At 46.9% G+C, this 24373-nt stretch overlaps 3 protein-coding genes and 9 non-coding genes across 15 annotated transcripts in view; 6 read left to right on the top strand and 6 right to left on the bottom strand.

Annotated features, from left to right (window-relative positions):
- Nucleotides 1-16205, bottom strand: part of ZNF184 (zinc finger protein 184) — a 31603-nt gene extending 15398 nt beyond the window's left edge. For 2 of the 4 annotated variants that reach the window (XM_054711896.1, XM_054711897.1), the window contains exons 1-3: nt 16115-16205; nt 14753-14984; nt 10058-10172 (exon numbers count right to left, since the gene is read on the bottom strand). The gene's annotated coding sequence lies outside the window, so the exon portion shown is untranslated. Of the gene's footprint in view, nt 1-10057; nt 10173-13787; nt 13862-14752; nt 14985-15523; nt 15768-16114 lie in introns of those variants that run through there. The other 2 variants (XM_054711898.1, XM_054711899.1) reach the window with 2 other exon arrangements.
- Nucleotides 2023-2104, top strand: TRNAS-AGA (transfer RNA serine (anticodon AGA)). Its single transcript has one exon. It is a non-coding gene; the product is annotated as a tRNA-Ser (tRNA).
- On the bottom strand, nt 4999-5070 carry TRNAQ-CUG (transfer RNA glutamine (anticodon CUG)). Its single transcript has one exon. It is a non-coding gene; the product is annotated as a tRNA-Gln (tRNA).
- On the bottom strand, nt 9490-9571 carry TRNAS-AGA (transfer RNA serine (anticodon AGA)). The gene has a single exon. It is a non-coding gene; the product is annotated as a tRNA-Ser (tRNA).
- On the bottom strand, nt 13049-13155 carry LOC114229425 (U6 spliceosomal RNA). Its single transcript, XR_003615498.2, has one exon. It is a non-coding gene; the product is annotated as a U6 spliceosomal RNA (small nuclear RNA).
- On the bottom strand, nt 13402-13509 carry TRNAL-CAA (transfer RNA leucine (anticodon CAA)). Its single transcript has 2 exons — nt 13472-13509; nt 13402-13448 (listed from the first exon to the last, which is right to left on the bottom strand). It is a non-coding gene; the product is annotated as a tRNA-Leu (tRNA).
- TRNAT-CGU (transfer RNA threonine (anticodon CGU)) lies at nt 14521-14593 on the top strand. Its single transcript has one exon. It is a non-coding gene; the product is annotated as a tRNA-Thr (tRNA).
- A 492-nt stretch (nt 16206-16697) lies between the features above and the next one.
- TRNAI-UAU (transfer RNA isoleucine (anticodon UAU)) lies at nt 16698-16791 on the top strand. The gene is made up of 2 exons: nt 16698-16735; nt 16756-16791. It is a non-coding gene; the product is annotated as a tRNA-Ile (tRNA).
- Nucleotides 16792-17660: 869 nt separating this feature from the next.
- Nucleotides 17661-17733, top strand: TRNAF-GAA (transfer RNA phenylalanine (anticodon GAA)). The gene has a single exon. It is a non-coding gene; the product is annotated as a tRNA-Phe (tRNA).
- A 190-nt stretch (nt 17734-17923) lies between these two features.
- TRNAI-AAU (transfer RNA isoleucine (anticodon AAU)) lies at nt 17924-17997 on the top strand. The gene has a single exon. It is a non-coding gene; the product is annotated as a tRNA-Ile (tRNA).
- A 4724-nt stretch (nt 17998-22721) lies between these two features.
- On the bottom strand, nt 22722-23147 carry LOC129147949 (histone H2B type 1-C/E/F/G/I-like). Its single transcript, XM_054711935.1, has one exon. It carries the CDS (start codon nt 23145-23147, stop codon nt 22767-22769), a length of 381 nt encoding a protein of 126 aa, XP_054567910.1. The 3' UTR covers nt 22722-22766.
- A 322-nt stretch (nt 23148-23469) lies between these two features.
- On the top strand, nt 23470-23902 carry LOC129147943 (histone H2A type 1). Its single transcript, XM_054711924.1, has one exon. It carries the CDS (start codon nt 23470-23472, stop codon nt 23860-23862), a length of 393 nt encoding a protein of 130 aa, XP_054567899.1. The 3' UTR covers nt 23863-23902.
- The last annotated feature ends 471 nt before the right edge of the window (nt 23903-24373 follow it).

Below are 24373 nucleotides of genomic sequence, written 5' to 3'. Positions count from 1 at the left end.
GCCAAACCAGTTTCAGCCATAGGATAGTCTTTCAAAGCTCTTCCATGATTGGAAAGAAAAAGATGGATGATAAAGGACAGGAAGGAATGCCAAGGTGTGGAAACTGGCCACCGGGAAGAGACCACGTGAGGTCAGCTATCATTTAACTCTGTGTGCCAGGCAGAGTTTTAGTGCATTCCATCTATTTATTTAATTCTTGAAACAACTTAGTGAAGTTATTTCTGTATTATTGTTTCTGCTTCACAACAAAGGAAATGGAGGCACAGGTAAGTTGAATAACCTGCCCAAGGTCGCATAGCCAGTAAATGGGGAAGGGAGGACTTCAATTTAGTAATTTGGTCCCAAACTCTCACTTTCAGTCTCTAACACTAGACTCCCTCGTAAAGAGGTAAGCAATTTTCTGAGTTTAAGAAACATCAATCAACCAATGAATGAATGCATAAATAAGTGGAAAAACAAATTGATGTTTCTCTTTTTAAAATTAATAAAGAAGAAAGAATACATCTCTTATTCTTTGCTGGTGGGTGTGCAAAGTGGTATAGCCACTTTGGAAGACAGCTTGGTAATTTCTTACAAAACTAAAAAGAAAAGGATGGAAATTTATAGAATATGTATAAATTAATAATTTAAGATCTAACCCTGTCTCAGTTATTTCCATAATGAGTAAGATTTTAGTAATTTTTAACTTGAAATTGCATAATGAATATCTTATATAATATCCTATATAAATAAAGGGTAATATGCAAATCAACCTAACAGCAGAATGACCAGTCATTATGATGTGCACTGACCACCCGGGGGCAGATGCTTAACACAGGAGCTGCCCCTAGTGATCAGTGTGCTCCCACAGGGGAAGCTCTGCTCAGCCAGAAGCCTGTTCAAGGCTGGGGAGCAGAGCAGCAGTGGTGGGAGCAGGCCTAAGCCATCAGTTGGACATCCCCTGAGGGCTCCTGGACTGAAAAGGGCACAGGCCAGGCTGAGGGACCACCCCCCAGTGCACGAATGTCATGCACCAGGCCTCTAGTTCATGTATAATGTACCTTTCAGTGACAGCAAAAGTATTACATCCTATTGATGGATTTTTTAAAAAGGAAAATATTTACTGAAGTATAACAGATACACAAAGAAAAGCATATGAAGGTGAATGACAATATATTTACACAAAGCAAACACACCCTTCTACCTAGCACCCAATGTGCAAACCAAAATCGTTACCAGAATCCCAAGGGTAGTGGGGCCTCTCAGTCTGTACCTTATAACGGTAATAATTCTTCTGATTTCTAATACCATAGGTTAGTTTCACCTGTTTTCAAGCTTTCAAAAAATGGAATGCACTATAGTATGTATTCTTCTGTGTCTGGCTTTTTATCAGTTTTTGAGATTTCATCCATATGGTTGTGTATACTTATAGTTTCTTCACTCTTTGAGGTGTGTATTCCACTTTATGAAAAAACAAAACAAAAAAACCAACCCACAATTTTCTCTACTGTTGATGGACATTTGGTTTGTTTCCAGTTTAGGGCTAAAATAATAACTAATTTTTGTTTCCTGCAACTCAAGCCTGACTCTCTTCCTTTACCAAAAATCCATTCTGCCATGTTTTTTTCCCCATCCAATAAAACAGAGTTGCAGCTATGTCCAGTGCTTGTTAATTGTTACCCTAAAACAAACAACCAGTTAATAGTTTTAGTTCCAACACATCACGAATTGTTTTCTATTTTGCAGGTTTTATTAAATACAAAAGTTTTATTTATTTATTTTTGGTATCTAACTTCAAGCAAAGCTAAGTTTCCAAATGACTTAGGGGAAGGGGATAATTTATGTTTGACAAAAACGTGTGCACTAAAAACAAAAACAAAAAACTGATATGTATAAATGATGGACAACAATCATTTCATCTAAAGGTTTGTGTTCATCTTACAAAGCCTGTTTGTATATGGGATGCAAATCGACAAAAGCACGTGGTTACTCTTGTTTGTGTTCTTTGTTGTCTATTATCTGAAGAAGAGCTTTCAAAGTCTTGTAGTCGTGGCCGAGTGGTTAAGGCGATGGACTAGAAATCCATTGGGGTCTCCCCGCGCAGGTTCGAATCCTGCCGACTACGTGGTCCTTTTCCCCAGGCAGGCGACTCCGCTCCGTCCCCCAGGACCTGTTTTGTGTGTGTTCAGTCACGGTTTCACACTTGCCACAATCATGCCCCTTAGGATCAAGTACTGTATTCCACCTTTCTTTAACATGAAAGCCGCAGATCTCACTCTGATTTCTCAGGTTCTGGGGGTGCAGCTGTCACTTCTTTGTCTCCTGGCGCTGGGCTCTGAGCTGCAGGGGACTGGTCCCCTTCCAGTCCTAACCCTAACCCCTTCCAGGCCCAGCCATGCAGAGAAACACTGACTGGAAGGGGACCAGTCCCCTGCAGCTCAGAGCCCAGCCGTGCAGAGAAACACTCCGGTGCCATCCAAAGGTATCCCAACTACAGCTACGTTAAGGCTCAGAGGAGAACTTGGGTTTAAAAGGCAGAAGACGCCTTGGCCAGTTTGGCTCAATGGATAGAGTATCCGCCTGCGGACTGAAGGGTCCCAGGTACGATTCTGGTCAAGGGCACACGGTTATTGGCTCAACCCGCAGTGGGGGGCTTGCAGGAGGCAGTTGATCAGTGATTCTCATCATTGACGTTTCTCTCTCTCCTCCTCTCTGAAATATTTTTTAGAAATAAATAAAAGGCAGGAGACTTAGCAGACTCATTGGGAATTAGTTAGAATTTGGTTGTCTGGCACCTGCCTCTCATTTGCACTTGCACAAAGAGCTACTGGGCAAAATGTCAAGAAGGTCAAGAAGCCCATGTAGGTGTTGAAGTCATCCATCCTCCTAGCCGGCACACCCTAGGATGATGTACAAGAATAGTTTTGACAGCACTGTTTATCAAGACTCAAACTGGATGTGAGTTTATTTGAAAAGTCTTTGCTACGTAATCAAGGTGAAGTCCTACTGGGTTAGGTTGGTCTATAAATCTAATGACTGTCCTTATAAGGAGAGGGAGAATCAGAGACACGGACAAAGGCCACCTGAAAGGGAGGCTTCTCCGAACGTGAGGTCAGAGGCCATCAGACTGGAAGGAATCAGGATGTAAAATTCTAGCTGTTTTGCATGTGTGAGCAGAGTCAGTGCAGCAGAAGCGCGCTGGGCCCATAGCCCAGAGGTCAATGAATCAAAACCATCATCTGCTGGGTTTTTCTCCCCACGCTTTTCCAAGACCCATGGAGACCCAGTCAAAGGGAAGGAGACAGGGTGACCTCGTTTTGGGGGCTCCAACTGAGTTCAAAGTTCACAGAATAAAGGAAGATGCTCCCCAGTCTCTATCTTCTGTCTCAACTGCCTGTTCGCTGAATGAATCAGAGAAACATGACCGTGAATGACCATGGCCATGGTTGGGCATATTCCTCCGCTGCTGGGTGGTCTGGTCCTTAAAGCGGACAGAGTCCGGGTCCACTGTGAAGGGGGCGGTCCGAGAAGAACCTGGAATAAAGGAAATCTCCGTGTGCAGGTGGAGGCAGACAGTGGACTGATGTGATTTCACCTTGTCCTGGAGCAAGGAAAACGGAGGAGAAAGTGTTCCACTGGGAGATGCTGGAAGAGGAGCAGAGAGGGGAGGGAGAGGATGGGAGGGGAAGAAGGAGACAGGGAAAGGTCAGCAAATATTACCCCAAAAAATCTTAGGGAAGGAAAGAGTGTAGAAAATGGCTGGTTTAATACTTTAGAATAGACACATAAAATAGAGATTGCTTACAAAGATGAAATTTTATGTGGGAAAAAATTAAATGTCTAAGCCCTTGGGCAAACTGATCACATTAATAAAGGAAGAAGGCATGCAGCTGCTCTCAGAAATGGGGAGGAGAATGACGTGCCTAGCAGACTTCAAACATGAAAAGGAAGAGGCTGAATGCCAAGCTGCCACAGCAGAGAGACAGAATCCTCCCGGGAATTCCTAGGAAGAAACTCACCGGGGTTAGTATTCCTTTAACACATTAACCCATACTTGTTAATCATGCAGTAGGGTTTGGGGACTGAACTCTGTGCCCAGAGTAAGTAAAAAACCTCATCTCATTTTTGGTCCCTCTCCCCCGTTCTGGACCCCAGGAAAAGCCAGCCTGGCAGGACTTCATGGACTCTTTTTGGATGACAAATAAGTAAAGTGCCTTTCCCTACTTCCTTGAATTGTGTAGTGATTTGCTTATGAATACCCAGTTTGGATTCACAACTTGGGGACCACAGCTCTGAGTCTCGGTTTTCAGGTTTTCACCGTAGATGGTCCAAAATTTCCTGGGGTTTCCTTTTCTACGTGCTTGTCACAGGGGCCGACTCCTTGGAGAGCAAACACTGCTTTTTTTTAGGAAAGGCTGCCTTCAACGCAGGGTTTGGACTGCAGTAATCATGAAGGCATCACCAAAGCCTGGGCTCCCTTGGGGGAAAGGAAACACCATTAGGACTGTGGTCTAACTCCTTTTTAAAAAAGTAATGAGTCTTTCACTAACATCAGGAAGAACCAGATTGGTGAGTTTTCCTTTCAGGGAGACACAGACAGCTGGTTCTCATATATGTAACACATTGAGATGTTTTCTCTTCTATCGTCAGCAGGATTCACACCTGTGCGGGGAGACCCCAATGGGTTCTAGTTCGTAGTTTTAACCAGTCGGCCACAACGACACAGAAGATCTCTGGCTCATAAGCCCAAGAAGCCGCACTGAGCTTCAGCTCTCTTCAAAAGAGGCCAGATATTCTACCAGAAAGTGTATTTGCTGTCAACGTTTCTTACTCAGATGTCATGATGCGTTTTCCTTATAAAGTAAAATTTATTAACCCAGAGTGGAATTATGCTCCTGTATTCTCACAGATGCAAGATGTGCTGAGACTTCACGAAGTCACAGGTGATGTCAGGGTCAAAACTGAATTTGGTCATTTAGGTGGTGTTTTCCTTGGAGGAAAAAAAGAGAAATGGTAAACAGGTTCCACCGAGATTTGAACTCGGATCGCTGGATTCAGAGTCCAGAGTGCTAACCATTACACCATGGAACCTCTCCTGCATCTTTCTTTCCTGTAATTGTCTATGATGAGACACGTCATTCTACTGCCAGCATTATCTGTTAAAGTTCTTTTGTCTACATCCACTCACGACGCTCTTTCAAAGAAAATCATGAGATTTTATTTATCTTATTTTTTGCTGAGTACCCGAACAATGAAGTCTACCCTCCCCCCCATAATTAACTGGGAAACTTGGTGGTCCTAGTCCTTGCTTTCTTCATTAAGAAAAAATGCGTGCGCATTTCTTAGCTATAGCACCCCTGAGTGGTGAAACTAGGGGTGCTATGTTGATTATATGATTTAATGCTTGAAAACTTGGTGAAATTCGTATTTTTAGTTCCTAAATAGACAAATAAACTAGTATAACTTAGAGGTTTCACACCTCTTATCTGCAACTCTGCTCGATTTCAGCCCTGAGCTATTTTTCTCCACCTAGATTACGTACTTATCAGGCCCGTCTTCTGTGAGAAAACAAGCATTCATGGGTCGGTTTCTGGCAAATCCACCGAGGAAAACTTGCAAAAGGAGCGTGTTTGAGAGAAAATGGGAGAACTGTGCTTGAAAGAGTCTGAATTGTGCCACCTGTAGCGCTGGGTGAGGAGCGTGACCGAGCCGCGCATTTCAAGGTCATCCTGCGGACCTCCACCGGCAGGCAGGTGCCCAGTGCGCGCTCCCACCGGCCCTGAAGCCGTCCTCACGGCTGTTGCGCAGAGACTGTCCCCTGGACCCAGGTACAGAACAAGTTTCCGGGGCGGGATTTTCGGGGTCCATGCGACCCCAGCCCTGTAGAGTGCCCCCTTCGCCCAGGTCTCCGCTCCCGTGCGCACTCAGGACACTCCGCGGCGCAACTCTCAGCCCAGAGCCGCGCGTGGGAGTCTGTGCTGGTGGGGTTCACGGCGGGTGTGTAGGCATCTCTCTGGGCTGCGTAACGACTTTAACCCCGTGGGAGCGACCCCGCCACTCAGCGAGGCGGTGCAGGGCCCGCAGGCTGAACAAACACCCGCCCGCGCACTGCGTTGTGAGCCTCGACCCTCTCCGCCCAGGCGCTTGGGCGCTCGCCCATAGAGACCCAGGACGGAACTCCCCTGCTCACCTGGAGGAGCAAACGTGCAAAAGAGACACACCTCTCCTTCCAGTTGTCTCGGCGATTAAAAAACGAACAAATAAACACAAGGAACTTGCAAAACATCGATTCCATGCACAACCTTCCAGCACGCACCTGCTAAGGGCTGGGACCTTGTACCAGACTCGGGGTTGTGTTCACCCAACACAACTGCACACGCAGTCTCCAGCGCCATCCCGCACCTCAGGAGCGCAGAGCGAGGACAGCGATTGTAAAGGGAGGGTAGGAGCAGCGCTTGCAAAATACAGAGACAGACCCTCCTCTTTAGTGAACAAGCGTCGTCTCAGGGGGGTGACAGCTGGTGTCCCTCTGGGTAGTCCCTTCTTGGTCTACAAAGTGTTTATCAACCCGAAAAGCAGGAGGAAGGAATTGGGGAGAGGAGAAACTGGAACGGAATCAACCTAAGAACTCGTGGGGAGGAAGACGTTTCCAAGTCCCTGTTGTGGGAAAAAGTAATTAAGAGCGCCTTCTTAGGATCATTTGCGTAGCAGCTGATGGAACTCCTGTGGAGGGTGAGGTGCTGGAGACAGGAAGGTAAATAAGACAAAGGCACCCCCCCCCCCCCGCCCTACTACCCCTGAGCAGATTAGTGTCCACTGGGCAGGAAGTGCACAAACACGGCCCTAAAACAAAACCCATCCGGGGAGGTTGGGGAAAACGCTTGTTTCTGGCCGTCTAGCCACATGGGTAAGATGGAAAGCTAAAGCACGAATAGAAATGGAAATTTCTGATCTGCACAAGAAGTGCTGGTGCTACTCTGCAGAGAGAGCTGGTCCAGGGCCTTCTATACACAGAATGTACAATGTAGCCAGGCCTGTGGATCCCGGTTATAGAAAAAGACGTGGTTTACCTCAGGGAGCAACAAGACAGTAAGAGGTAAAGGAGAAGATGAAGAGCAAGTTCTGAAGGGACTTAGAGTTGTGGCTGAGACAAGCATCTGTGCATTGACTTCAAGGGGTGTGTGCCAGCGTTGGCGTGTGAACACAAAAAACACCACAAAGGCCCTGGGGTGGGGCTGCCCTCAATATGGGGGCGACCCCTGGCTGTCGTGAGCTGCTGAGCCCACGTAGGGAAGCTGCTTGCACTAGTTAAAAAGAACGCGTCTGGGCCTCATGGCCATGGGAAGGCATTTTAGGCATTTCTCAAAACAAGAAAACAAAGCTGGCCATTTCTCCCTTGTCCCTTTAATGGACTGTGAAGGTGTTGGGGTAGATTTCTACAACCTGTGTGGGTTTACCACCCCCTGGCATATGGACTGGAAACTTAGGCACTCTCTCACCCAAGATAAACCCAGGGGTAGCAAACAATTCCAGGGAATTCTTAAACTCATCGAAGGGTCTGCCGCAGCCAAAGAACCCCCCACGTTTGCGTTTCTTCCTTCTGTCATGTAGCCTAGTTGTAGTGATAATAAGAGACGAAATCACTCGGGTAAATCAGGCATGACGCTGCTACAGAAGCATGCTCTTTACATCCAGGCTGCGTGATTCATTAACCTTGATATTGTCTATTCGGAGGCAAAGTTGCACCCACACCTGAAGCTGAGGTTCCAGTCAAACCAGTTGTCCTTGTCTCTCTCATCTCCAAGTGGTTATGAGATGTGGGTTCCTGACCATGCAGTTTGGAGAGACCAGAGTTAGACAGGTCTAGGCCAGGTCCAGTGGATTCAACCAGGTTCTACTTTAAGCCATTTTACATTCCCATCAATGTAAAAAATATAATTAAAGCAGCCACATGCAGTAAGAAAATTCAAGTAAATATGCCAGTAAATGTTATATTAAACATAAAGTTCCTAGAAATAACCTAGATTGGAGCACTCCGTACTGTAAAGATCTCAACTCTACCCCACATTGGTCTATAGAGTCAGTGCATTTTTAGTAACAATACCATCAGGTGTCTTTTTTTTTTTTTGAAATTGATAAATTGACTAAAATATAATATTAAAGTGAAAAGGGCCAAAGTAGCCCAAGTTACCTTTAAAAAGGAAAGCAAAATTAGAGGACTTACTTTACCAAACACTACAGACATAAATGTAGCATAATTAAGACAATGGTCCATGGTCCATGGACAGACAATGCCACTAAATAGAATTCGGACGGAGACCCCTACACTCCATACCCTAACTTATGACCAAGGGAGCACTTTAGAAATAGTGAGAATGAATAGTATTTGCATAAACTGTGAATATAAGGTGTGGGGAAATGATCAAATGAGTATAGCCATGCAGAAAATTAAATTGACTCTTTCGACATTATCCACAAAGCCACTTCCGTATAGTCTGTGGATCTGAATGTAGAAGTTAGATAAGTAGAAAGATAGACAGATAGATAAATAAAGCAAGCTTCTAGAAACAACACAGGGGAATATCTTCATGACTTTGAAGTAGGGAAATATTTCCTAATATGTCTAAGGGTCTCCTTTCCATCTGGATCATCAAATCCTGCAGTCCTGAATTTTTCTTGTATTTTTTAAAAATAAAATGCCCGCCCTAACCGGTTTGGCTCAGTGGATAGAGTGTCGGCCTTCGGACTGACGGGTCCCAGGTTGATTCTGGTCAAGGGCATGTACCTTGGTTGCGGGCACATTCCCAGTAGGGGGTGTGCAGGAGGCAGCTGATCCATGTTTCTCTCTCATTGATATTTCTAACTCTCTATCCCTCTCCCTTCCTCTCTGTAAAAAAAATCAATAAAATATATTTTTTAAAAATAAAATGCCCCTCCAGGTTTTCTCCTGTCTCCTTCTGGAATTGCCAGTCATCAGAAGACATTGAATCTCCTGAACTAGTAGTTCGCCTTTCTTTTCACTACTATTTTTCACCTTTGATGTGTTTCTAGGTGGGTTTTTTTTCTCTAAACTTTATCTTCCAATAATCTATTAACTGCTTTTTCCTTCATCATATTCTTTACTTCTGAGAGGTCTTGGTCTCTTCATCATCATTAAAAATATTTCCCAAGTTCCTATTCCCAATTTAACACTATGATACATTTTAAAATAAAAATAGCTACTATGCTCCACCAAACTGTCTCTTTTTGAAATAAATTAGTTTGATTTGAGCAAGGTTAGGGAGAGAGAAACTTGGAGAGGGCTTTGACCCCTGCTGAAACCTGCCCCTCGAGCAAACTTTGAAGAAACCACCCTACTCATTTGTTTTGTGGGAGGGAAGGGAGTGTGGGGTTTGCGTTTAAGGTTAGCGAACACTGGTCGCCACGGTTGGCTAAGTAAGGGGTAGTGGAGTGTCTCGCTTTTGGGGGCTGCTCGCGGAGCAGCAGCTTAGCATAAAGTAGACCCTCAGACGTAGTCGGCAGGATTCGAACCTGCGCGGGGAAACCCCAATGGATTTCTAGTCCATCGCCTTAACCACTCGGCCACGACTACAGGTGTACAACCATGGCAGCGAGAAAGATTTTCTCATATTATGAAGGGGAATACGGTATGTGAGATGATAAGACTTCTGTGTGGACAAGTGTTAGCAAGTTGGGTAAATCCTCGGGTGAATAAGATGTGGGGTGGGAGGTCACACTCTCCGACATTAGGGGGACTAGGCTGAGCGCACAGGGGCAGAGTTCAGGTCAGTTCATCCACCAGCGCCTGACCCCTCGCGGGTGAACTGGGCTCTGCTGGGTGCTGGACTCTCCGAAATGGAGCCGAATTCACTGAGCACCAAAGTGGAATGAGGGTGGCTCTGGTTTCAGGCGGGGACAGATGGGACCAGCCCTTCTGCTAGGACTCGCAAGAGGCCAGACCCCGGCTGAAGGGCACTGCGCTTTATGGGCTCCAGGGAAGGAAGTGCTCCCGCGGATTCAAGTGTCCAAGGAGGAGGGAGAGAGAGATGATGAGGAAAACCGTGCCTGGACCCCCTACCTGCGTCCCTAGGCACCTGGGCTCACACCGAGTGTATTCATCTCATTGTGCTAAGAAGAAACTTGAAGGTATTGCCGGTCCGTGAGTTTCATTTCCTGTGAGACCCTCGCTCTTTCTAAAAAAAAGAAATAGATTGCCTGGTTTAGTTTTGGGCTCATTTTTTCTAAATTTAGACGCAGAGCACAATCCTCACTCCCCCTTTTATGTTTGTAACTCACTGGTTCTTTCCTCAGAATTCCCAGATGGTGAATGTTGGAGACCGGGTGTAAGCTGACAGAGTCCTTGCACCCGAAGGGACCGACAAGAATTAGTCCCTTCCCACGCAGTGTCCCCTGACTTGTTTCGATCTAACTTGTTTTGATGGCACATTCCTATTGTCAGCAGATGAGCAGAATAGAGAGACCTTTCATAGTTTATCAAAAGTCTGTAAATATTTACCGAGAACTTGGCCTCCTGCTTTATCTTAGAGATTAAGAAGAACAGAGAGTACATTCCTCTTTGTTGACCTCCTATTCAGTATTTGTGTATAAAAGGCATTGCATAGTCAATAAAAGTAGCTGCAGTAGCTCGACGGCTTGCAGAGGTGCAGTCGATCCATGACTACCTGCAGACTCCTCCCGATCCTGCCGTCCTATCTTTCTTTCTTTTCTCAATTCCCACCTCCCTACCTCAGCCTGGTTCAACCTGTCAGGCTGGTCCCTGACAGGTGAACAGAAATAATTCAGAACAATATGGTTAAATGTGGACGCCAGATTCTAGGATGCAAAGATAGGCCCCATTTTATGACCAATAAACTGTTAATGGGTGAGAGGCCAGAGTTAGTGAACATGATGCACCTTGAGAAAGCCTAGATAATTGCTTGTACTTAATACATTATGTTTAACCAGAAGTAACAACGTTTTGCAGGGGGAATCCTAATTAAAAATAAAACAACTTCCTTTTGTCTATATCTAGAAAAGATGAACTGTTCCCTGACTGATGAGCAGAAGAAATGTTGTCATGGGAGGTCAGAGCACATCGCTCACCCTGTGATTCATAGATTTAGAGCATTTCTAATGTGCTTTTCCATTGGCAGTCTTTGGGAAATTCAAAACCATTGACTTTAAAAGATCTTCCAACATATTTTAAATCTTTATTTTCTGCCTGTTCCTGTAAGAATATCTTTTGGGCAGACCTCAGTAATGAGAGCTCCTAAAACATGTATTTGTTTAAAAGTTCTTATGAATATAAAAGGCCATAAAATAGTTACTTACCAAAAGTAATTTTTAAGGTCTAATTAAAAGTCAGCAGATGAGAGGGGTAGAGAAGCCTCCATGGATTCCGCAAACCTCTAACTAGCATCAATTATTCAAGAACAAACCCAAGGCTCATATGATTGTGAAAGGCATTGGAAAAGACAGTTGCCCAAATCAAGGAAAAGTTGCTGAGGAAAAGTTCAACAACATCAAAGTCTACATTTAGAGAATTCATTTCTCTCGTGCCAAGTAAAAGAAATGTTTCTCTTTGATTAGAAAAACTTGGGTGATGACGACTCACACTGGGGTGGGGGGTAAAGTGGAGAAAACAAACTGTTTTTGCAGTCGGTTCAGAGCTCGTGTTTTGTCCTGCAAGTTTCAGAATTATTGTCCTTTCTGGATGTGACGTGGACTTGAGAGGTCGAGGCCGGAGACGTTCCTTTCAAGCACTGTCATTACACACTGGGGTGTGGGTGAGGGGGGCTTCCTGAACGCGTTATTACGCTCTGGGGTGAGAGGGTTTTCTGCTAAGCCTAGGAATTTACAGTAGGACAGACTCTCATTGACTTTTCAGGCCAGATAATTCTTGGATGCAAAGGTTGTCTATCCTGTGCATTGTAGACCTTTTAGCAGCATCTCCTCGTTTTCCCACCAGATGCCAGTACTGGCCTAAGGGTCAAATATGGGTGGTAATGGGAGGAGGATAAGATTTGCTTAGTATCTTACCAGGCCAAAACACCCTCTGGATTTGAATCAATCAGATAAATTGCGGTGAACAGGGCAAGAACAAAACATCTTGTCAGAAATGGGATTCGAACCCACATTTCCATGTGGCACACTTCTCAACAATGCTATCACTAGTTCATTTCTATGTGGTGCCCCTTTTCAATTTCTCTTAGAAACTTGGGGAAGTGTTTCACTTAATAGTGGGAAAGGATAATTCATGAAAGGTTAGAACTTAAACTATTTCAGGGCAGTGGCTTTGCCTGTTATTGTTTCCCCACTTAGAGATATTCCTGATTGTGCTCTGTTACCCAGACCTTATTAACTAAAATAAAACAAACATGACTCGCCTGGATAACTACTTGAACCCTGGACCCTCAGATTAAAAATCTGATGCTCTACCAATTGGCCTACCCAGGATACTGCTATTCTAGAAACCACTGGAGTCTTCCAGGAATGTTGGTCACATCCCCCAGGAATGTTGGCACTATTGATCGTGATTTTGGTTTTTTCTACTGGACAGTTTTAAAAATCTATTGTCTTGCAATATTTACATTTGTTTCTATATGCAGCTGCTGCATGGCACAAAATTCATATGCAGCCACTACATACAACTGGTGAATAGGTAGGCTGCCTCCTACAACCTGGTACTTCAAATGCTAATGACTGCACCAGGCAAACCAACCATGGAGCTGGGTTGGAATTTCACTGAGGTGCCTTACTAGGAGAGAAATTGCTGCCTAGTAATTTAAAAGTTCTACAGGAAGAAAAACTCATTTAATGTCAAAGCTGCAGATATTTTAAGATCCCAGTTTTAAGGCCAAGATCTTAGTCTATGTAGAATGTCATAGACTGCATTTTTTACCTTCATCATTCTGAGGAGAAATCTCAGAGGGAGCGATTAAGTTATCTTAACAGCGGGAGCATTTCTTTGCTATCAATGACTTTAAAATGTTTTCAGCAGTGTCATAATCTCGAAGGGGTTTCCTTAGAGTTTAGAGGTGACACAGGGAGGTAACTGGCAATTTTTAAAAAAAATATGGAATGCTTCACGAATTTGCATGTCATCCTTGTGCAGAGGCCATGCTAATTTTCTCTGTATCATTTCAATTTTAGTATATATGCTGCCAAAGCGAGCACCTGGCAAATTTTTTTTTTTTTTGGTGGCAAATTTTTTATAGAACTTTGTAACAGATTCTTTCCATGTGTGGGAAAAGCAGTGAAGATTTCAGTAATTTTCTCTACAAGGAAAAAAACCCCCACAAAATACAGGATACAAGTGTAGAGGGCCGGTCAATTGAATTACTAAGGGAAATACTAGTTGGATTACTAAGGAAAATAGCACAAGGTGTTATAAAGGGAATTCCGGGAAGTAAAATACCAACGTGTCAGGAGTGGGATTCGAACCCACGCCTCCATGCGGGAGACCAGAACCCCCAAAGGTGGAGAAGCGAAGCTTGAGTCTGGCGCCTTAGACCACTCGGCCATCCTGACACATGGCTATAGCGCCTTCAAAGCGCTAAATTATAGACTCGGACAGTCAACACCCAGATGCATCCTAGAAAAAGAGGGTGGGGAATTATTTTTGGAATTTGTCCGACCTGGATGGAACTCTGAACCCACCAAGAAACGGGAAGACAGGAGAGTAGGCGTGTCAGTGAGGACCTAGATAATGTCAACAGTCCCAAGACGGGATGTTGGGCCCAGAGGGGCGCCCTCCTCGCCTCCCCTCCCACAGCACCCCCGGCCCAGGCCCCTTGGCCCGACCCCACCTGTGACCCGGACTTCAGGGTCACTGTGGTCTTTGTAACCCAACCCTGGTCCGGCAGGTCCAGCTCAATGCTGCTCCAGGATCCGGAGAGACTCTCAGTGAATAGCTGGGTGACCCACTGATCTGGACGAGAGGGTCCTATCCCTTGTTCTCGATCCACCTAGACGGGTGAGGTCCGACAGTCAAGGGTCCTTCAGAGGGTTTCCGGCCCCAGCCCCAGAGTCTCCCAGTGGACTCTCCAGAACCCATGCGCTTCCCCCAGATTCCTGACCAACAAGCCTGCGAGAGAGAATAAGTGAGGTTCGGTCTCCGTACCCCATCTCCGCACGTTGTGGTTGCTGCTTTTTCGAGCTCCGTCTTCAAACGGCCCCTTTACCTGGTGAATCGCGGCCGTTTTCTGGTGTCTTTGCCAGGGCTCCCGAGAGCAGAGCTCCTCTGTCTTTACTTGACCAGGCGGGTGGAGAGGGAAGCGACCCACCTCCCTCCTAATTCCCTCCCGCACCGCCAGCCCCAGCCCCAGCCCCAGCCCCGCCCCCGCCACTGCCCTGATCCTAGCCAAACCCTCACAACTGAGGGGGATGGTGAGACTCTCAGAGAACACAGGACTTTTTTGTTCACAGCCCAGAGAATAGGAAAGGGGCTGAAGGTAGAATGTCACATTTTCTACAAAGCAAGAAAAACCTGAAGAATTGAACAAATGACCGACTTTAAGGAGGAAACAGGGCAGTAGCTAAGGCTCCATAGCTCAGGGGTTAGAGCACTGGTCTCGTAAACCAGGGGTCGTGAGTTCGAATCTCACTGGAGCCTGTGACCCTTGGTTTTTGTGGGGAGTGTTCCCTTGGCATGAATTCTCTGCTAACAAAAGTAGGAAATTCTAAAGCCGACAATCTTCAAAACAGTGCAGCAAAGCTGCTGTGTCATCTGAACCCAATGATACCTGACAACCCAACACACTCCACATTGTACCTTGTTTGAAATTTGACTGTAAGTTGGTAGACTCAAGATGGCTTAAGGTGGTCACAGGTGATTCACTCCCGCCAAACTCAGCCAGGGTCTGGCTGTTCCCGGGGTCTTCAGGGTTCTCTTTATGCGTCACGACCTCACCGACGCTGCTCTCTGCTCAGAATATACCCCCGTCCTTCTGGCGAAGTCCAACTGATCACTCGGAATTCAGCTCGTGTTTCACTTCCTCTCCGGTCTAGGTAAGAACACCATTTGTTCACCGATATGTTATAGCCGAAATTGCATGATAACTAATAAAGAATCGATGCACTTTTTTCTTGCTAAAATGACACTTCATAGTAGGAACCAAGCTTTTTTAATGACCGAATCACCACAAGCCAGTCGGAATTCAAATACATGTGATGAGTATGTGTTTTTCTTTTAAATGAGTGAATGCTCCTGTCACCGCAGAGCCGGCTCAGACTGGCCCGAGCTGAGTTGTTTTTAGAGGCAGAACCAAACTGCAAGCCATGCAGCCAAGGGTGTGCAAAGCAGCAAATAGTGCAAATTAAGTCCCCACGTGACCAGAGCCTGAACGCAGGAGGCGAGGGGTGCGCTGTCCAGGAAGGCCTGGTGCCAAAACCCATCACACCTCGCTAGGAGCCCTGGACCGGAAGGCAGCTATCGGCTTGTCTCCCTGAGAGTGGATTTCAAAATAGCGCTGTGTTTTCAGAGCCAGGTGCCATAGACCGGCTTTCATGCCCATCCGGCAGGGGACCTTGCTCGGTAACGCACGTTTCCAGGCCTCTGCTCCACAGCAGGATGAGGTGATCAGGAAGCTATTTAATCCGGGGTCAGAAGAAAACAACCTGGGAAACCAAAGCCATCTCTGTAACACTGTTTACTGCGTTAATGTCTATAATATTTGCAGTGCATCCACTGGCATTCAGGAATGTGCTTTTTAACTCATGTTGATAAAAGCTGCTAATTCCAGGGTCTTGTGTTCAGTGATGTTAAAAAAAAAAAAAGCAACACAGGATTTCAAGTTCCTCAGGTAGGGAGCTTGGCAGTCGTCTCTCCATCCTGAACAATCATGAAAAAGCTGAACAGACTGAAAACATCATCAACTCTGCTGAAACCATAAGAGAGGGGAGGTCACAGGGAAGCCCCTGCCCCCAGACTGGAGACAGGGGGGAGTACGGGTAGTCCTGGGCTTGCCGGGGCCCAGACCCCCAAGGCTCAGATAGTCCCTTCGCTCCGCTCTCTCACCGACAGGAGTTATGCCCTAACCCAGGAGGCGCGTGTCTCCTGTGTGCGGTTTGGTAGCGGCATGTCCCCAGGCCAGAAACAAGCAAGCAAGCTAACCAACCAACACACCAAACTGACCTCTATGATTAGAGGCCAGGGAGGACGCGAGGACGTTGGGAGGCATTTTGTCCACAGGCAGGCTCCGCGATGAGCCGCTACAGGAGCCCAGACAGGGGCGGGGTGGGTGTGCGGGATGGAGGGGCACCGCCTTTCTCTGTGACGTCAGGCGCGAGGGGTCGCTGCTCTGGCCGTTTTCCCGCAGGAGATGCCGGACCTCCTGGCTCTGACTTCTAAGGCGGTTTTCCGGGGGTCTCCGAAGGGCTCGGGAGGATTCGGGGCTCCGGAGGACTCGGGGGCTCGGAGCGCGGCAGGGCAGGGCGGCCCGGAGGCGCGGGCGGCGCGCTCAGCCTCTCGCTCCGGATCCCTGGGAAATGCTGCTTCTCGGAGGTTCAGAGGAAGCATCTTCCCGGAGGGCTGACCGCGCCGCGACCCAAACGTGTTGTATCCGCCGGGCCGGCCCGGGAGGAGAAGGTGCAGGTGCAGGTGCAGGTGCCTGTGCGGGGCCGCGGATGGTGGGCGTCCGCCTCCGGTTCCCGAAGAGCGAGCATCTGCGTGTGTCTGCGGCTCCGTAGAGCGCGCGCGGGTCGCGCGGGGAAAGCATGCTCCAGTGGCGCAATCGGTTAGCGCGCGGTACTTATACGGCGGTATACGTGCGGGTGATGCCGAGGTTGTGAGTTCGAGCCTCACCTGGAGCATGTTTTCTTCCCTCTGCGGTGTCAGGAACTCGTCTCATTCTTATGAGTTTTTTCCCTTCTCTCCAAAGAAAAGGCTAAAAAGCGGCTTTTCTATTTTCCAAGGTGATACCGCGAATAGTCACCGGATTAAGGAGTACGTCTGGTCGTTTTCAAACAGGAAGGAATCAAACCAGAGGTGGCCCATGGAAATGATCCCCGCGATCAGCTTCTCCACCAGCAGACCTCACAGCGGCGGGGCAGGTCAGCCTGCCTCCCTGGCTCCCGTCGTTTTCTTTAAACGATTCCTTGGCTCCTTGGGGCCTGAGTAAGGAAGCGGGAAAGTGGACCTTGCTCTCTGGGGTCGCGGGGTGCCCGGCCACGCGGAAGCTGCCCCCAGGTGTTCTCGCTTCGAAGCCTCCAGGCTGCAGGGAGATTGCTAGCGCCACCTGGGAAGTCTGAGCCAGCTCTGGGCGCGCTCCGCAGCCAGCTTCCCATAAACCAGACCGGGAAACACCAGGCATAGGTAGCTGGTGGGCATTTCTTCCTAATCTCATCAGAAAAGAAATAAATGGCCTTGTTTGGAGAACTCTGTGTGTCTGAAGTAATAAGTCTGTTGCTCTGTCTTCACCCGGTCCCTCCTGCGTCTAATCTTGTCTTGTGTATTTCCCCCCACTTTGTCCTCAGATTTCTTCTCCTCTAAGGAGATGCACATTCTTTGTATTATTTACTTTGATTACATCATCTCTCTGACTCTACTGGGCAAAACGTTATATTTTCAGGAGCGAGGCAAAAAATAATCTTAAGTTTTCTGAGATGTGGCATCCAAAAGGGAGCCTAAGATTAAAAAGACTATTTAAAAGTAACTGACAAGAAAACCAGCACCAGGACGAGCCGAAATAGCTCAGTTGGGAGAGCGTTAGACTGAAGATCTAAAGGTCCCTGGTTCGATCCCGGGTTTCGGCAGACTTATTGCTCCTTTTCGTGAGAGCTGATGAAGTCACACAATTTAACTGTGTGAACGTGGAATAGTGGCCAAAAAGTCATATTTCAATAGTATGGGGTTGTGAAGGTATAGAAAAAAATTCCTTTGTCTTAGAACATAAACTTCTTTTTAATGTTATCATTTCATTGAAAGAGAACGGTGCCACCGTGTGGCCGGTTAGCTCAGTAGGTTAGAGCGTGGTGCTAATAACGCCAAGGTCGCGGGTTCGACCCCCGGACGGGCCAGGAATCTATTTTATTCTCTCGCCCACGGAGTGAACATTCCAGCTTGAGCCAACCAAAGATCACTACAGTTAAGAATTGGAAGTTCAGACCTTCTCCCTCTAATGGAACTTAAAGGCTGTTGTTATTTTTTTAAATTAAAAAGTAATAGAATATCGTTAGGAAGGGTTTATTGAATAAAACTGAAGAAGTAGAATGGGAACGAAGCGAGTGTGTGTTAGAGAAGGGGAAATTAAGAGGTAGGAGAAATTTCAGTAGTCAACTGATCTTTGACCGAGGAGCGGAAGCAATTCAATAAAGAAAGAATAGTTTTTTCAACAACTGGTATGGGACAACTAGACATCCACATGCTAAAAATATACATATATATATATAGTTTATATACAGGCCTTACATATTGCAGTTTTTTTGCAAAGCTAAATGTAGTCTCACCATGTACTTCAACATATTTTAGAGAGGAAGGGAGAGGGAGAGAGATAGAAACATCAAATGATGCAAGAGAATCATTGATTGGCTGCATCCTGCACGCCCCCTACTGGGGATCGAGCCCACAACCCCAAGCATGTGCCCTTGGCCGGAATGGAACCTGGGACCCTTCAGTTTGCAGGCTGATGTTCTATTCACTTAGCCAAACCGGATAGGGCAGTCCCTTCACTTTTTTCACCCAGCCCCCTACCTCCCTCTCCTGTGGCAAGCATCCATCTGTTATCTGCATCTATGAGTCTGTTTCTATTTTGTTTGTTTATATTGTTCTTTAGATTCCACATATAAAGTAAAATCATCTGGTCTCTGTCTTTCTCTGTCTGGCCTATTTCACTTAGCCTAATACCCTCTAGGTCCATCCATGCTGTCACAAATGTTGAGTTCATTCTTTTTTTATGATTGAGTAATATTCCATTGCATGTACCACAGCTTTTTTATCCACTCAGCTATTGATGGGGACTTGGGTTGCTTAGCTTGGCTATTGTAAACAACACTGAAATAAACATAGGGGTGCAGCCCCCGCCAGTTTGGCTCAGTGAGTAGAGCTGTGACCGAAGGGTCCCAGATTTGCTCAGTGGATAGAGCATCAGTCTGTGGACTAAAGGGACCTGGGTTAGATTCCTGTCAAGGGCACCTGCCCGGGTTGGGGGCTTGATCCCCAGTAGGGGGCATGCAGGAGGCAGCCATTCAACGATTCTCTCTCATCATTAATGTTTCTCTCTCTCTCTCCCTCTCCCTTCCTCTCTGAAATCAATAAAAAGATATAAAAAAACATAGGGGTGCATATATTCTTTTGAATTAGTGTTTGGGTTTTCTTTAGATAATCCCCAGAAATGAAATCACTAGGCCATAAGGCAGTTCCATTAATTTTTTGAGGACTCTTCATACTGTTTTCCACAGTGGCTGCACCTATTTGCATTCCCACCAACAGTGCACAAGGGTTCCCTTCTCTCCACATCCTTGTCAACGCTTGTTGTTTGTTGATTTATTGATAGTAGCCATTCTGACAGGTGAGAGGTGATATCTCATTGTGGTTTTAATTTGTATTTCTCTTATGATTAGTGACATTGAGCATCTTTTTCATATGTCTGTTGGTCATCTGTATGTAGTTTTGTGCTTTAACTTAAGCAGGACTTTCATTTCCTTCAAACCACCTTGCTGACAGGTCCTGACCCTTTAGGTGGACAGAGAAACAACCTCTCAGGTATTTAGGGTTTGCAGGGTTTCCTGGGCTAAGGGCTCAGACTCCACTTCATTTTCAAAGCAAAGGGCAGCAGAGATGGGGATTAGAAAAAGTGCAACAGAGATCCTTACTTTTGTTTGTTTTATTTTGTTTTCCTGTGAGGAAACATTCTTGGAGAAAGAACCCGAGTTATTTTATTGCTTCTTCTGAAAACAGATTGTATTAATCATATATCGCTCACATGTCATATCACTCACCTGTCATATCATGCATCCCCCAGCTCGCTCCAAGAGAAAACAAGATTAAAAACTAAAAAAGAAAAATATTTCTAAAACTTAAATAGTAAGAATGACAAAGATCTTTCTTTTATACACTCTGCACATTTATTCTAAAATAAAATACATAACTAAATTTTAAAAAATTTTAAACCCTTTTTGCATAATTAATACATTCATGAGTTTCCAAAAGCAGGAACTAAAAAAGACACACCCAAAACCCCAGATACATTGAAAAATTTTCTTTCCATTCTCCCCCATCAGCCTACTTCTCACCATCTCCTCATAAGTAAACTCTGTCCCACCAGCTTAGTAGGGTTATTTTTCCTCCTCTTTTCCTGAGTAGAAATAGAACCTCCTGGAGACACCAATGTTCTTGTCTGTGCATTCTTCACAGACTGCACGGAAGGTGTGCTGGATGCTTAAACACAAGTCGAGCAAGTCCTGGTCCGGAAGGAAGGGTGAATTATGACTGAGCCACAGCCTCAGTGCTCACCCCCATTTCCCTCCGGGCCACACACATTTCCTGTGCTACCTCAGGGCTGGGGACTCTGAAAACCAGAGTGGCCCCCAAAAGAAGGAACATATACACTCTCTCGTTATTCTTCCTGCTCCAGCCCACTTCACACTGGGTGCAATTTTCAAGATCGGCGCCCTTCTCCTCTTGTTCTACATGAACTTTTTGCTGCTGATCTTCCTTTAGTTATTCTCTGAGACCCAGAACCAGTATTTTTCCTGAGCTTTCATCTGCACTGGTACAGGTAAAGAGGCAGGAATGAATTCTGAGTGTCTTGGCCTTGGGTGGAAATGTAGCTTGAATGAATATCTTCTTCAAAAAATTTTTCAAGAGGTACAAAGAAAAAAATTTTGAGTGTGCAAACAAACAAACAAAAAAACCACACAACAAAAATCTAGGGGAAGATGGTCTCTAAGGAGGCAGGAGAATGAGGGACAGTGACAATGAAATAATTCTGGATAATTGATCATGACACTAGACTAACACCTTAAGAATTGTAATAGGCTAATGAAAATATTTATCTCTTTCCCCTTTTTTGAGTGGACAGGTAATCTTATGTTTCTCTCATTACTTATGCACTATATGCAAAATTTGGAAGAGGTTCTGGATCCTGATTAACCAAAAGTCACCTGTAGTCATCCTTAGTTCATAAATTTACCCAGCTCTGCCTTATTTCTACCACCTGGTGAGTGATCGTTGGATTCTATGAAGTTGAGGAGGGTGAGTTAACCTCCCAGGAAGTCAATAAAGCTTGTTTCATTTCTTTCTTTCTTTCTTTCTTTCTTTCTTTCTTTCTTTCTTTCTTTCTCTCTCTCTCTCTCTCTCTCTCTCTCTCTCTCTCTCTCTCTCTCTCTTCTTTCCTTCCTTTTAGGCTAATAGTTTCATTTATGTAGAAGTTACATCAGCAGTTCACCCTGTTTGGTTTCTAGGCATGACTAGCTCTTATGCTTATCCATGACCTTTTGTTAAAATTCTTTCTTGATTTCTCCTTGTGTTTTAGTTTAACAATAGAAATCCTGGCAGTGGAATTAAGAAGCAATCTCTCTGCACTTAACATACCTTGAAGAAAGGATAGAATGCAGAGCATGGGAAATATTTTTTTCCTTTTTCTGACAATAGAATGTAGAAGGCAATGTGAGGACTGGTTACACAGTTGGTGACGTTCCATGCAAAACAAAAGTGTGGAGTCTCTTGTTAAAAATTATTAATGATTTTAAGGTAATGGCAGCAGAGCATTAACCAGATCTAAGGCTCCTCTGAGAAGAGGAGGACCCTGTGCATGGCCAGGAAACCAGCATAGACAGATTTTAGAGGGTGATCCCCCACACGTCAGTCCCGGGCCCTGTCTCACTCTGATAATTAGAGATTATCCTCACTGGAATAATCAGGATGGTTATTTTTTTGGTGTGTGTGTGTGGTGTTGGGGGGGTGGGGGTAGGGGTGGGGAAGAGGCGGGGAGGAGGCTTCTGCCTTCGAAAACCCAAGTATTTTGGAGCGATTGGCGTTTAAATCTCAACTAAGCCATACGGATACCATGTCATCAGAAGAGGCAGAATGGAACCTAAAACCAAGCAGAAAGCGTGAATTCAGTGAAGAGAACTTTCCAGCATAACTGGGGATGCGTCAGCTGTCCACACTCCAACAGTCACTGATTCTGGAAGAACTGACTGCTTCCCTTCGTCCTGCTCCTTTTCTGCAGCCCAAGAGCATGGGTGTGTTTCATGGCAGAGAAAGGTGAAGAGGGGGAGCTTGTGTAAAGAAGCCCACATGCAGCCTTTGGTTTGGCTCCTAGATTATGCAGGTCCCTCTTGTCCATGACCCTACAAACCTGCCTCACGGCGGGGAAGTCCACGGTCACAAGCTTCTCCCCCATCTGTGAAGCTTCACCGAATTACACTCCTTTCCCTTGGGACGTGTTCAGATGACACTTTCCTCCGGTGTTAGTGCAGCAAATGCTGCTGGTAACAGTTTCCATGCCTGGTGGAATTGAGAAGCAAGCTCTCTGCACTAAAGTGCCTGGCACCTGGTCAGCTGTCACCAGCAGGGAAAGAACCACTTGGTCTGGCTGACCACAAAAGCATCGCTGTGGGGGGGACAACGTGGGGATTCGACTCAACACTAAGAGTGCCTGGCTGGGGACGAATGCTTAAGACTCTAGTGTTTCTCAAACCTGTTTACAACTTTTTCAGATGTCCTCCCAAGATAATCCACTCCCCATCCCCATCCCCACATCATAGGCAAAGCACAACAAGTCTTTCTTGGCAGGTGGGTGGCTCTGAAAAGAGCCTTTGGGTTCGACAGGGGCCGCGGCGCCTCACTTGGAGCTGGTGTACTTGGTGACGGCCTTGGTGCCCTCGGACACGGCGTGCTTGGCCAGCTCGCCGGGCAGCAGCAGGCGCACGGCCGTCTGGATCTCGCGGGACGTGATGGTCGAGCGCTTGTTGTAATGCGCCAGGCGCGACGCCTCGCCCGCGATGCGCTCGAAGATGTCGTTGACGAAGGAGTTCATGATGCCCATGGCCTTGGACGAGATGCCGGTGTCGGGGTGCACCTGCTTGAGCACCTTGTACACGTACACCGAGTAGCTCTCCTTGCGGCTGCGCTTGCGCTTCTTGCCGTCCTTCTTCTGCGCCTTGGTCACCGCCTTCTTGGAGCCCTTCTTCGGGGCGGGGCCCGACTTGGCGGGCTCGGGCATGGTCGGGAGGAAGCGCCGAAGAAGATGGGGAACGACTGGAAGGACGAGTGTGAGGCTACGAGTGTCCTCTGGGTCCAGTCTCCTTAAAGGAGGCGGGGAGTGAAGGCGTGTCCGACCGGTGGCGAGTCCCGGAAACGTCACCGGGGTGTTGTCCACTGAAAACAAGTGTATTTCAGCCCCAGGATCCCATTGGTTCAGTGAAAGGGCTGTAACTTGCCGCCAATGGCACAGACTCACTTTCGCTTCCTGGCGCGACTATAAAGAGGGCAGCTCCGGGCGATTCGACTCGGACCCAGGTCTGAGCGGAGGTTTTCTGTTCATCATGTCCGGACGCGGAAAGCAGGGCGGCAAGGCGCGCGCCAAGGCCAAGACGCGGTCGTCGCGGGCCGGGCTGCAGTTCCCCGTGGGCCGCGTGCACCGCCTGCTGCGCAAGGGCAACTACGCGGAGCGGGTCGGGGCGGGCGCGCCCGTGTACCTGGCGGCCGTGCTGGAGTACCTGACGGCCGAGATCCTGGAGCTGGCGGGCAACGCGGCCCGCGACAACAAGAAGACGCGCATCATCCCGCGCCACCTGCAGCTGGCCATCCGCAACGACGAGGAGCTCAACAAGCTGCTGGGCAAGGTGACCATCGCGCAGGGCGGCGTGCTGCCCAACATCCAGGCCGTGCTGCTGCCCAAGAAGACCGAGAGCCACCACAAGGCCAAGGGCAAATAAGGGGCAAAGCGCAGCGTTCAAAACCAAAGGCTCTTTTCAGAGCCACCCACGCTTTCACTGAAGAGCTTGCAATTGCCATGTTGTAGCAGCTACTTGAAAAGCATCACTTACACCCACCAGGAGATGTCGCTGTAAACATCCTAGAAACGGGAAAGTAACTATTGTGAACTAAGTTAGCAACAATGTAGTTACTAAGGGAGAGAGACTCTGCACCCGGTACCTAACGGGAGAAAGCTGCACGCCCTCGGGCTTAAACCAGCAGAAACCACGACCGGAACACGCTGGCTGATAGGTGACTATTGAAATGCAAACCGAGTTAGTAACCCACAGGGCGATAAAGCCATTCCTGTCTCTTGTTCGAGTTCTTTTGCATCTTAATGGGACACATCTTCGCCAACGCCCACCTCCTAGGGGGACCCAGTGGGCTGTAAATAGGAAAGCAATGCCGCCGGCCCGGAGCCGGGTCCCTGCCGCCGAGCTGCTCTGCGCGGGGCCCAGTGTCACTCTCTCC

Source organism: Eptesicus fuscus, chromosome 22 (genome assembly GCF_027574615.1).
Source record: "Eptesicus fuscus isolate TK198812 chromosome 22, DD_ASM_mEF_20220401, whole genome shotgun sequence".
Lineage (NCBI taxonomy): Eukaryota > Metazoa > Chordata > Mammalia > Chiroptera > Vespertilionidae > Eptesicus > Eptesicus fuscus.
The sequence above is the reverse complement of the archived record's forward strand: the minus strand, read 5'-3'. Positions and strand labels throughout refer to the sequence as shown.